Source organism: Gorilla gorilla, chromosome 11 (assembly GCF_029281585.2).
Source record: "Gorilla gorilla gorilla isolate KB3781 chromosome 11, NHGRI_mGorGor1-v2.1_pri, whole genome shotgun sequence".
NCBI classification, from domain to species: domain Eukaryota; kingdom Metazoa; phylum Chordata; class Mammalia; order Primates; family Hominidae; genus Gorilla; species Gorilla gorilla.
This window is the reverse complement of record NC_073235.2, coordinates 133181884-133195309: the sequence shown is the minus strand read 5'-3', so window position 1 is coordinate 133195309 and position 13426 is coordinate 133181884. Positions and strand designations below refer to the sequence as shown.

The 13426-nt window shown below is 37.7% G+C and overlaps 1 protein-coding gene across 9 annotated transcripts in view; it reads right to left on the bottom strand.

The window, feature by feature from the left end:
* SP100 (SP100 nuclear antigen) overlaps positions 1 to 13426 on the bottom strand; it is a 127620-nt gene that overhangs the window by 56963 nt on the left and 57231 nt on the right. For all 9 annotated transcript variants that reach the window (XM_019022213.3, XM_019022215.3, XM_019022214.4 and 6 more), the window contains one exon: positions 12624 to 12677. In XM_019022213.3, coding sequence (XP_018877758.1) covers positions 12624 to 12677 — 54 coding nt within the window. The remainder of the gene's footprint in view (positions 1 to 12623; positions 12678 to 13426) is intronic.

Sequence of the window (13426 nt, the reverse complement as noted above, 5' to 3'; positions counted from 1 at the left end):
AAATTTTTGCAATCTATCCATCTGACAAAGGTCTAATATCCAGAATTTATAAGGAACTTTAACAAATTTACAAGAAAAAACAAACAAAACCATCAAAAAGTGGACAAAGGATATGAACAGACACTTCTCAAAAGAAGACATTTATGTGACCAATGAACATGAAAACAAGCTCAGCATCACTGAACATTAGAGAAATGCAAATCAAAACCACAGTGAGTTACCATCTCACACCAGTCAGAATGGCAATTATTAAAAAGTCAAGAAACAACAGATGCTGGTAAGGCTGTGAATAAATAGGAACACTTTTACACTGTTGGTGGGAATGTAAATTAGTTCAACCATTGTGGAAGACAGTATGGTGATTCCTCAAGGATCTGGAACCAGAAATACCATTTGACCTAGCAATCCCATTACTGGGTATATACCCAAAGGAATATAAGTCTACTATAAAGACACATGCACACGTCTATGTTTATTGCAGTACTATTTGCAATAGCATAGTCATGGATCCAAACCAGATGCCCAACAATGATAGACTGGATAAAGAAAATGTGGTACATCTACACCATGGACTACTATGCAGCCATAAAAAGGAATGAGATCATGTGCTTTGCAGGGACATGGATGAAGCTGGAAGCAATCATCCTCAGCAAACTGACCCAGGAACAGAAAACCAAACACTGTATGTTCTCACTCATAAGTGGGAGTTGAACAATGAGAACACATGGACACAGGGAGGGGAACACACTAGGGCCTGTTGTGGGGTGGAAGGTAAGGGGAGTGAACCTAGAGGATGGGTCAATAAGTACAGCAAACCACCATGACACATGTATACCTATGTAACAAACCTGCACATTCTGCACATGTATCCCGGAACATAAAAGAAAAATGTGGCACTTCCCCTTAGCTCACCCTCTCTCCTGGGTTGCCATGGTAAGATACGCTTGCTTCCCCTTCCCCTTCCGCTGTAATTGTAAGTTTCCTGAGGCCTCCCAGCCGTGTGGAACTGTGAGTCAATTAAACCTCTTTTTTTAAAATAAATTACCCAGTCTCAGGTAGTTCTTTATAACAGTGTGAGAATGGACTAATACAGATAGTCTCAGCTAGGTAGCCACTAGCTAGTTGTAACCACTAGAAGAAAAATGCAAATCTTCCTTAGTATCAGAAGTATACACATGCACATAAAATGCATAGAAGACAGAATGCAGAGTGTTGACTTTTAAAAAATCCAAATCCCTAGAATATATAATATAAACCAATGTGACTAAAACAAGATCAAACGTCTTGGTTCTATCAATAAAAGTAAATGGGCTTAACTCACTTATTTAAAAAAGAAATTTTGAGAGACTGAATTACAAAGTAAAACCCAACATTTTATCATGTATAAAAGACTCATTTAAAAACATATAAAACATTGAAAATAAATATATAGGCAACGATATATTCAGTATACATCAATAAAAGAAATCAGGGACCATGTAATTCAGGCCAAAAAGTTTTAAGAAAGTAGAAATTATAGGAGATGCAATAAGAAATGGGTAGAAACACACTATTAATAGAAGACTTTATTTTTGTTTCTTTTAGCCCATGAGAGATCAGTGTAGAAAACAGAAAAGGATGGAAGACCCAAATGATTTGTTCAACAGGATCAATATGATTGATACATGTTGAACTCCATAGCCAGAAAAGAGAGTATACACATTTTCCCCACCCTCTCTTAAATAACTGAGTCAAAGAGGAAATACAAATCCAAATTGCAGGATATTTAGCAAATGACAATAATAAAAAACATTGCCTATGAGAAGCTATGGAAGACTGTTAATATAGTGCCCAAAGGGAGGGGAAAAGTCTTAGCTAGGTGTGGTAGCTCATGCCTGTTATCCCAGCTACTTGGGAGGCTAAGATGGGTGTATCATTTGAGACCAGCAGTTCAAGACCAGCCTAGGCAACATAGTGATACCCCATCTCTAAAATAAAATAAATAATAAAATAAAATAAAATAAAATAAAATAAAATAAAATAAAATATTGGGACCTGGTGCCATGTGCCTGTATCCCAGCTACTTGGGAGGCTGAAGCAGGAAGATCACTTAAGCTGAGGAGTTCAAGGCTGTAGTGACCTATGATTACACCACTGCACTCCAGCCTGAGTGACAGACCAGGATCCCTATCTCCAAAAATAACCAAACCAAACGAATAAATAGCCTTAAATAATGAACCAGCAGGAAAAAAAGACACCAGTTGAATTAAACATATGCCTCAGAAAAGTTAAAACAAGCACAAAAAAGTAAAGCAGATTATATGATTATATACCTGGAAAACCCAAGGGAAGCAATTAAAAATATACTATCATAATAGGAAATTTTAGTAAGTTTCAAAATTAAGATATAGAAATGAGTAGCTTTCCTATATGGGAGTAAAAACCAGTTAAAAGATATAATGCAAGGGAAGACCTCATTTATAATAACAACGAAAGCACACTGCCACCAAAGCTCAGACTAAGTGTAAAGAAAGTCTGCATCACCCACCCACATGCAGGAAATAAATGTAAAAGTTCCACTGAGGGCACAGAGGACCCTTGAACAAATCGATCATCATGGCGTGTTCTTGGAGAGGCAGTCTAGCATCATAAAGATGGGAGTTCTCCCTATGTTTATTTATAAATTTAACACAATCCCACTAAAAGTACCAATAGATTTTTAAAAAGTTGAGTAAAACTAATCGACACACAATCTTCATTATTCACAGATTCCAAATCTGCAAATTTGTCTATTAGTTCAAATTTATGTGAACCCTCCAATCAATACTCATGGCACTTCCCTGGTCATTTGCAGACATGCAGTGTGGCAAATTATTTGAGTCACCTATGCATGCTCTTAGCTGAGGTCAAACAAGGTGATGCTTTGCCTTCTTGTTTCAGCGTTCACACTGTAAACAAGAGTCTGTTTGTGGTCTATTTAGTGCCACTGTTTTGTGTGCGTTTTTGTGCTTTTTGTTGGTAATTTCACTATATAAAGTGGCACCCAAGTGTAATGCTGAAGAGTTGTCTAGTGTTCCTAAGTACAAGAAGGCTGTGACGTGGGACAGAAAATACATGTGTTAGATGAGCTTTGTTCAGGCATGAGATATAGTGCTGTTGGATATGAGTTCAATAGTAATAAATCAATGTGATATTACATAAGGCGTCTTTATACAGAAACACATATAAAACAAGGTTATGTATTGATCAGTTGAGGAAAATATGACCAGAGGCTTCGAAAAACCTTATTCTCTATTTCTACTAGAAGCAATGGTCCAATATGTGCTAAGTCTATGTTCATGGTGACTTTATAGAATATAACTATCAGGAATAATGAGAATTGACTGTATATGTGTATATGAATACATACCCACACGTATCTGCATTTTCAGAATCTACCCACTTCTGAACGCTTCCACTGCTACCAACTTAGTCCAATTCACCATCACCCTTCCGAGACCATTGCAATAGCCTCCTTACTCCTGCCCCATCCTTGCCCTCCTAAAGTCTATTATCCATGTAGAATCCAGAGGATGTCCTCAAAACATAATTCAGATTATAGTCCCCCGCTCAAAACTCTCTGATGTCTTCTCTTACTTAAGAATCCAAAGTCTTTGCCATGGCCTATAAGTTCTATATACCTCTGAGAAACCACTTCCCGCCCAACCCCTCTCTACCTCTCCAGCCAGTGGTCTCCCTTGCCGTTGCCTAAAGGACCATGCATAGTCCTCTCCCAGGTCTTTGCAACTGAGGTTTTCTCTGCCTCAGCTCCATGGCTTAGTCCCTCACTGCATTTAGATTTTGACTTACATGCAGCTTGTTAGCAAGGCTCTCCTTGGACACCCTACATAAAATGGCACATTTCTGTCACTGTACACCTCCATTATTCTTTATTTTTCTTTACGACATTGTCACTGTCTGAAATATTATGTACTTATTTGTGTACTGTCTATATACCCTAAGTAGAATGTAAGCTCGATGAGATTTTTCTCACTTCTTTATCCCTATTGAGCAGCATTGGAAATAAGGATTTGCTGAATAAATGAATAAAGGGTCTAAAAAGGAAAGAATAAATAGTGAGATATCTCTATGTTCGTGAATAGAAACGGTCAATATTTTAGAGACGTCAGTTCTCTCCACATTTATTCTATGCAATTTCAATAAAAATTCAACAGGGTTTTCAAGGGTTGACAAAATGATATTAAAAGTTATAAGAATGATAAAATGGCTGTAATAGCCAAGACAATTTTGAAAGAGAAAAAAGTTGAGAGAACTTACCCTACCTGATATTAATATGTTATAAAATTATAGTATTTACTAGAGTGTGATATGTATTGATGCAGAATAGATAGGGCAATGGATCAGACTAGAAAGCCCAGAAACAAACCCTATATATATATATATATATATGTAAATGGCAGCTTGATGCATGTTATGTGTGACATTACACATCAGTGGAGAAGCTAGGACAAATGGTTATCCAGGTTGGTAAAAATTAGACCCTTACATTATGCCACACTAAAAAAAAAATCAATTCCAAAAGAATTAAATATCCAAATGAGAAAAAAAATAAGAATGTCTCCACCTAATATTCCCAAAAGCAAATCTTGAGATAGGGTTTTGTTTTCAGTAGGTTTATTTTTCAAGTGATCACAAGGATTAGGAGTGAGGAACCAGGAAGAGGGAAAGGATGAGAAGGGAAGCCAATTGGGCTGGTCACCAGTGTGGTCAACTGAGCCTCACTCTTGCTGGGGACTCTCTGAAGAACCATAATGAATGATCCTCAGGCTGCCCATCTTAGGAATGGAAGCGAGAGTATTTATTCACTGGATCTGACTTTATTGGTCAAGATGTTCAATAAAGTAAGAAAAGTATTAAAATATCTTGGTAACCTGAGATTAGGCCAAGATTTCTTAAACAAGATTGAAAAACATAATTACAAATGATAAAACAGACCAATTACACAAGGATAAAATATTCTGTACATCAAAAACTTACAATCAAGTGAAAAGACAGGTCAAAAGGTGATATCAAAGAGGCTGGGGGAGTTTTTAAGAAACGCACCAGCATGGCACATGTATACATATGTAACTAACCTGCACAATGTGCACATGTACCCTAAAACTTAAAGTATAATAATAATTAAAAAAAATGGAGATCAGGCAAGGCCTCTCCATGGAGGAGACACTTGAGCTGAAACATGAATAAAAAGAAACCATTCCTACCAGGCAAAAGCATCTTATGTAGAGTCAACACGAAGTGCAAGGGTTCTGAGGCTGAACACTACTTGGTTTATTCAAGGAAGGTCAGAGTAGCAAGTGAGGGGGAATCATAAAGGATGAGGTTTAAGAGCTGATCAGGGGCAGCCTGTGTAATGCTTCATAGGCACAGTAAGAAGTTTAGACTTTTTTTTTCTAGGTTCAACTGGAAACTTTTCTAGGTTCGACTGAAAACCACTGAAAGGATATAGCAGTTGGGTGGCCAACTGCTGAATGGAGAATAGGTTCTAGTGGGCAAGAATGAAAGCAGAGAGACCATTTAGGAGGACTCTGCGGTATTCCACATGCAAGATAATAGGGCTTGGGCCGGGGCAGTGGCAGGGGAGATAAAGAATGGACAAATCTGATATATAGTCTTGGAACTTGATGATAGAGAGAGTGCGAGGGCTTAGCATAGAGGGAAATCAAGCACACCTTCTACATTTTTGGCTCAAACTTAGTAAATGTAGTGCCATTTACTGAGATGAGGATTACTGATGAGGATGACAAGTGAGGGAATAAGAATCAAGAAATGTGCTTGACACATCAGATTTAAGACACCTGTTAGACTTCAGGTAGAAGTTTGGAGTAAGAAGTTGAATTTATGACTTCGCAGTTGAGGAGAGAGAGAAGAAAAGAAATATAATTGGTAGTCATTCACATATTGATAAAATTTAAAGAACAGGACTGGATGCAATTCCTAGGGAGAGAGTATAGAGACAAGGAAAGCACTCAGGTCCAATCTGTGGGGCACTCCAATATGTAGACATCAGGAAGCCACGAAGGGACCACCACCACCACCACCAATACTACCACTATCCACACTACCACCAACATCACCAGCAAATGACCAGGAAGGAGCTATATTAGCCAGTAGGAGATTGGGGTGTTCCAGAAGACAAGAGAAGAGAATGCATCCATCCACATGGCCCAAAGGAGACCACCTTCTCCCAGTTCACTCACCTGATCACGGTCATGCCAATACTTGCCAGGTGTCAAGAGGCAAAGGACAGCCACAACTTCCAGTCAGAAAGGCCATTCTCAGACAAGCCACACCAGCTCGATCTCTTTGACTGGAGGAACCAGCTTTTTGGAAACAGATCTTTTCAGGCCTCAGATCTCAGGCTCCTGGCAGGAGATTGCCTCCCCTTCCAGCATTGCTCTACACACCTGCTGTCTACCCCCTACCTCATCTGTGAAGCCAGCAGGACATCCACCCTTGACCAATCTGTACAGTCCTCCTAGGGAGAAGCCCGGCTGCCTACTGAGAACATGTAGGCTAGAAGCAGACTGGCCCTCATAAATGAGATCCACAGAGAACCTGAATTAGCTGACAATATTGATTACCATGTGATTACTTATGACAAAGAGCAAGCAATGAAAAATCCCTGATCTTCTAATTTATAGGTCTTGACATTTCTTTACCCATCCTTTAATTTTTAATGTTTTTTCTTTGCTTGCTTTAAGTACATATTTTGTACAATCATATATTTGGATTAAATTTTCACAAGCTGGTAGAATTAATTTATTCATGCAAATTATCATCCAATAACTATTAATCGGGCACTTACTGTGAATCAACCCACTATCCTAGATGCTGAGGATACAGTTGTGAATAAAACAAAGTCCTTGCTGGCATAGAGCTTATGGTCTAGTGGGGAGACAGCAATGAAGAAATAAACACAGAAGATGGCAGAGTGTTTTGTGGAAAAGTAAACCAGAATAAGAACTTCAGGGAGTGGTGAATGGGGCTAGAAGTGTGTGTGGGAGGAGGATGTGTTATTTTATGTAGAATAGCCAGGAAGAACTTCTCATAAGTCAGCATTTGAGGAGAGGCCTGACAAAAAGTCAGAGAGTAAGCCATGAATCCTGTCCTTCATTGGTCAAGATGCCCAAATCATGCTCTAGAAAGACTGTTGCAGGCTCTGAGCACACTGCCTTATCCTGTGGAACTGGGAGTCACTGTGAATTGTCTTGCCATGTCCTATAGACTGAGCTATGGTGACTTCATCTCCAACCAAAAACATTCCACCATCTTCACTGTGAGCATGGGCTTGGCCAAATTCTCTCAAAATCTTGGCATCTGTGCTGAAGCCTTCCACACTATTGGTTGGAGGATCGCTTTAAATCTGGCTGTTTCTTCCATTTCACTGGATTTCCTATTTTACTCCAATAGTGATGGACAGTTTTGAAGCCTGTTTGTACGTCCTAACCCAAAACAGGTACCCTCAAGGAAGACTGAGTCTTTAGTACAGCTGTGGTCTAATTTACAAGGAAAGAAAAGTTGTGGGAGGGTTGGGAGTGTGAAATAGATAAGTAGAACAATAAAAAGGGAAGCGTGATGAGGTCCATAGGATGAGGTCTGGCAAATGGAAGTGGTATAAAGAAAGGCCATCAGTATTTTGAGATAAAAGAAAATAAAATGCAGAAAATATTTTAATGATGCTGGGAATAATAATTAGCCTATAAACAGTAGCAATGCCTATAAAATATTACACAAGATGTAGTGTTAAAAGAAAGACACCATCAGCATCTTCACCTAAATACTGAACTAACTTCACGTTATGTATTTAGGTGAAGACAAGACAGAAAGGAAATCTGAAAATAAAATGATATGGGATCTGGAGCTCATTCAGAATGGAGAATGGGAGAGCTGTAGTTGAAAAATCTATATGCATCCTAGGCCGGGCAGGGTGGCTCGCGCCTGTAATCCCAGCACTTTGGGAAGCCAAGGCGGGTGGATCACCTGAGGTCAGGAGTTCAAAACCTGCCTAACCAATATGGTGAAACCTCATCTCTACTAAAAATACAAAAATAAGCCAGGCATGGTGGTGGGCACGTGTAGTCCTAGCTACTCAGGAGGCTGAGACAGGAGAATTGCTTGAATCCGGGAGGCAGAGGTTGCAGTGAGCCGAGATCGCACCACTGCACTCTGGCCTGGGTGACAGAGTTGGACTCCATCTCAAAAGAAAAAAAAAAAAATCTATATGCATCCTATTTCACTGTTTTTAGGTGAAATTCATTTCAGGCACCTCTATTTTTCCCAGTAACATTGAGCTCCACGGGCTTACATTTCTTGTAAGGCTAACTAATGAATTCCACAGACCAGATTTTAAAAATGTAAGTCTTCATAACTAACAAAAGAAATTGCTGAAGGAGATGAAAGGAAAGGCCCCTCGACCCATAGTTGTGGAAGGAGAGAGAACATTCTGCACCACAACACTAACATAAAGAATCTGATTTGACAAAGTGTTAAATTGAGAAATTTCAAAAGAAGATCAGTCTTACTCTCTTGCAAAATACGGAAGTGTGTCTTTTCATAACCGTTACTGATTTGTTCTGTTCTATGTTAACATAAACTTGTCCTTAGGAGAGATATTTGAAGAGGTCTTGTAATAATCCCACAAAATAGAAAATTACTGCCACTTCTCATGAAACCAGTTTCCAAAGAAACCTGTAATTCTGATCGATGGTTTTATTTGATAATTTTTGGCCCTGGCCATAATATTTTAAGTGACATCTGGATCCCTAAACTTATAAATGCTTGGAAAATTTTATATTAACTCAGTGGCATTCTGATTCTCTCATATGCAAGTAGGTAATAAATTGACTACAGATTTCCTTTTAAATAAAGATTTTGAGAGTCTTGTCTCATTTAAATTCACTCCAGTTATTATGTAATAGAAAAAAAGATATTCATAGCAACACATAAATTTATACAATGTATAAAACTTTTTTAAAATGCCAGAATTGTACAAAAAAAAATTTTAGTGGAAGAACATTACATAAGACATGAATAAAAGAGTAAAAGTCTCTGTTCTTCCCAAATTAACCTTCAAATTCAATGCTTTTTTTTTTTTTTTTTGAGACAGGGTCTTGTTCTGTCACCCAGGCTGGGGTGCAGTGGTGCAGTCTCAGCTCACTGCAACCTCTGCCTCCCGGGTTCAAGCAATACTCCTGCCTCAGCCTCCTGAGAAACTGGGATTATAGGCATAAGCCGTGATGCCTAGCCAGTTCAATGCATTTCTGATCAGAGCTTTCAATGGACTTGGGAAGGAGTTGGGAGAGATCTTCTTGAGCTCATTCTAAAATTCACCCCAATGAAGCATCAGAATGGTTCTACCTCTGAGCTCTTCTTTCTTTTCTGTAGTGCCTTCAATTACAAAAGAAGAACATAGAATATAGACAGGTAAAGGCAGTGTGTAATCAAAGTGGTGATTCAAATCACCATGCCATAGTGTGGAGAATATTTTTAAAATTCCCACCTCACTTACACAGAAAGGCAAACCCCGTGTAGATTACATATGTAAACATTAAAAATGATCAGTTATATCAAACTTCTAGAATCAAATATAGAACAATATTTTTAAAATATTGAGGAAGAAATAGCTGTTGTAAATATGATATGGAACCCAAGAACCAGTCAGAAAAAGGCTGACAAATTTGACTACATAAAAATTTAAAACTTCTCTAGGACAAAAGATTCCCTTAACAAATCTAAAAGAAAAACAACAAATGGACAAAATACTAGCAACGTATATGACTAAGATTTAATATATATAATATTTAAGAGTTCTATATTCATTCAGAATAATAAGAAAAACATCATGACTTAAAACACTGAGAGGGCCGGGCATGGTAGCTCATGCCTGTAATCCCAGCACTTTGGGAGGCCGAGGCAGGCGGATCACAAGGTCAGGAGATCGAGACTATCCTGGCTAACATGGTGAAACACCGACTCTACTAAAAGTACGAAAAATTAGCCGGCTGTGGTGGCGGGTACCTGTAATCCCAGCTACTCAGGAGGCTGAGGCAGGAGAATGGTGTGAACCTGGGAGGTGGAGCTTGCAGTAAGCCGAGATCACACCACTGCACTCCAGCCTGAGCAACAGTGCAAGACTCCATCAAAAATAAACAAAAACACAACAAAACAAAACAAAGAAACACTGAGAGCATTCTCTGACAAAGAGTTCTATGAAGAAGAAAAAGAAATGACCGATAATAAATGAAAAATTCCTGACGACACTAAAAATGAAAACAACACACATTAAAGCAGCTCTGAAATAAGACTTTTTATATTTCAATTTAAAACGTTTTTATTGTCCAGGTATATTAGTTTAAAAAGTAAATGTGTACAGAGTTACTCATTTAAATAAATAAAACTATATTCCAAAAGGTGTTAATACATGCATAGTAAAATTCTGGAAAGATAGACACCAATGTTCACAAGAACATCTATTTTCAAATCAGAATAAAAAGCAAGATGAAGACAGAATAAAGCAACATGAGCATTTTGAAAAAAAAATGGCTACTTTAAAAGGGATTCAGGTTTTATCTTATGAAAGGTGTGGAAAAAAATGCTCCTGGAACAGATAAACAAATTTAGTAAAGTTTCAGAATACAAAATCGATGCATAAAAATCAGTAGCATCTTTATACACTAAAAACGTTCTAGCTGAGAATCAAATGAAGAACACAGTCCCATTTACAATAGCCACAAAGAAAATGAGATCCCTAGGAATTCATCCAGCCAAGGAGGTGAAAGATGTCTACAAGAAGAACTACAAAACACTGCTGAAAGAAATCAGAGATAGCACAAATAAATAGAAAATTATTCCATGCTCATGGATTGGAAGAATCAATACAGTTTGAATGACTATACTGTTTAAATCAATTTATAGATTCAACACCATCCTTATCAAAATAAAAGCGTCATTTTTCACGGAATTAGAAAAATCTATTCTAAAACTCAGTTGGAACCATAAAAGAGCCTCAATAGCCAAAGCAATTGTAAGCAAAAAGAACAAAGCTAGAGGCATCACATTGCCCGACTTCTAACTATACTATAAGGCTACAGTAAACAAAATGGCATGGTACTGGTACAAAAACAGACACATAGACCAGTGGAACAGAACAGAGAACTCAGAAACAAACCTGCTCACCTACAACCATCTGATCTTCAACAAAATCAACAAAAATAAGCAATGGGAAATGGACTGTCTATTCAATAAATGATGCTGGAATAACTGGCTAGATATATGAAGAAAAATGAAACTGGACCCATACTTCTCATCCTATACAAAAATTAACTCAAGATAGATTAAAGATTTAAATGTAAGACCTAAAACTATAAAAATCCTAGAATAAACCTAGGAAATACCCTTCCTGACATAGGCTTTGGCAAAGAATTTATGGCTAAGTCTCCAAAAGCAATTGCAACTCAAACAAAAATTGACAAGTGGGACCCAGTTAAACTAAATAGCTTCTGTACAACAAAAGAAATGACCAAAAGAGTAAACAGACAGCCTTCAGAATGGGAGAAAATTTTTGCAAACTGTGCATATAACGAAGGTCTGATATCCAGAATCTACAAGGAACTTAAACAAATCAACAAGCAAAAAACAAAAAAAATCCAATTAAAAAATGGGCAAAGGACATGAACAGACACTTCTCAAAAGAAGACATACAAGTGGTCAACAAACATGAAAAAAATGCCCAACATTACTAATCATCAGATAAATGCAAATCAGAACCACAGTGGGATACCATCTCACACTACTCAGAGTGGCTATTATTAAAAAGTCAGGAAAATAACAGATGCTGGTGAGGTTGTGGAGGAAAAGGAATGCTCATACACTGTTGGTAGGAGTGTAAAATTAGTTCAACCACTGTGGAAGACAGTGTGGAGATTCCTCAAAGACTTAAAGACAGAAATGCCATTCTACCCAGCAATCCCACTACCTTTAGGTATATACCCAAAGGGAAATAACTTGTTCTATCAAAAAGATACATGCACTCATATGTTCCTTATAGTGCTATTCACAAAAGCAAAGACATGGAACCAATCTAGTTGCCCATCAACAGTGAATTGGATAAAGAAAATTTGGCACACATATACACCATGAAATACTATGCAGCCATAAAAAGAATGAAATCACGCCCTTCGCAGCAACATGGATGGAGCTGGAGGCCATTATCCTAAGCAACTTAATGCAAGAACAGAAAACCAAATACTGCATGTTCTTACTTACAAGTGGAAGCTAAACATCGAATACACATAAATGTGAAGATGAGAACAAGAGACACTGGGGACCACTAGATGGGGCAGGGGGAGAGGGTGGCATGGGCTGAAGAACCATCTGTTGGGTACTATGCTTACTGCCTGGGTGATGGGATTTTTGGGACACCAAGCCTCAGCATCACACAATTTACCCATGTAACAAACCTGCACATGCACCCTTTAATCTATAATAAAAGTTGAAAAAAGAAAATGATGATAATAAACCGTGGCATTAAAAAATAGTTCATTTGTAACATAAAAATTAAGTAAATTCTTATTTGTTCTTACTTCTTTTCCCACTGTGTTTTTCCAAAGTAGAATTGTTTTCAACATCCATGGTATCTAGAAAGTGACAGGTAGTGGTCAGAGAACTGTAATTTATAAGTAAAATTTATAAATCTTATGACAATTCACACTGCATGGAAGGCTTGCGTTTATAACAATATTCTGAGTATAATTTATCTGTCTTCCTTCCAAAGGAAACAGACACTGAATTGATGTCTAAGGTCTTCGTCTAGTTCTCTGAGACTTTGAAACAGCTCTTCATTACTTTTATGCACCAATTTCCTCATTTATGAAACAGGGACAGCAACAGTTATCCTGTTCAGCTTTAAAATTTTTATGAATATTAAATATCTCACTTGCAAGAGTTAATAGGAAATCACTATATAAATCAATAACAGTCCAGAGGATATCTTTCAAAACGATGTATTAATTAACGTAAGAGTAGGTATCTGATTTTTTTTTCCTGACAGGTAGCAGGACTATTTGTCTTTTTAGGCCTTTCCAAAGTTGTGGCAAAATGACACTATTACCTGTGAGTGGAAGAACATGTTTTTTTTTTTTTTTTTTCAAGAACAAGGATGGAACTCGCTTTATAAATTCAACACTTTACTATTGATATGCTAATATAGTGAGATACTACTGTGTTTACCAGTGTATTTTTTTACCACCTAACCAAGAGAGCCCATTCTGTTAAACATGACTTTATAATGATCTCTTGCCTCCCTGCAGTTCCCAAAAGGGTCAGGTTAAGCAAATGTAGAGAACAGGATTCTGGCAGCAGCAAACCTGTCCTTTGTCACAGTCTG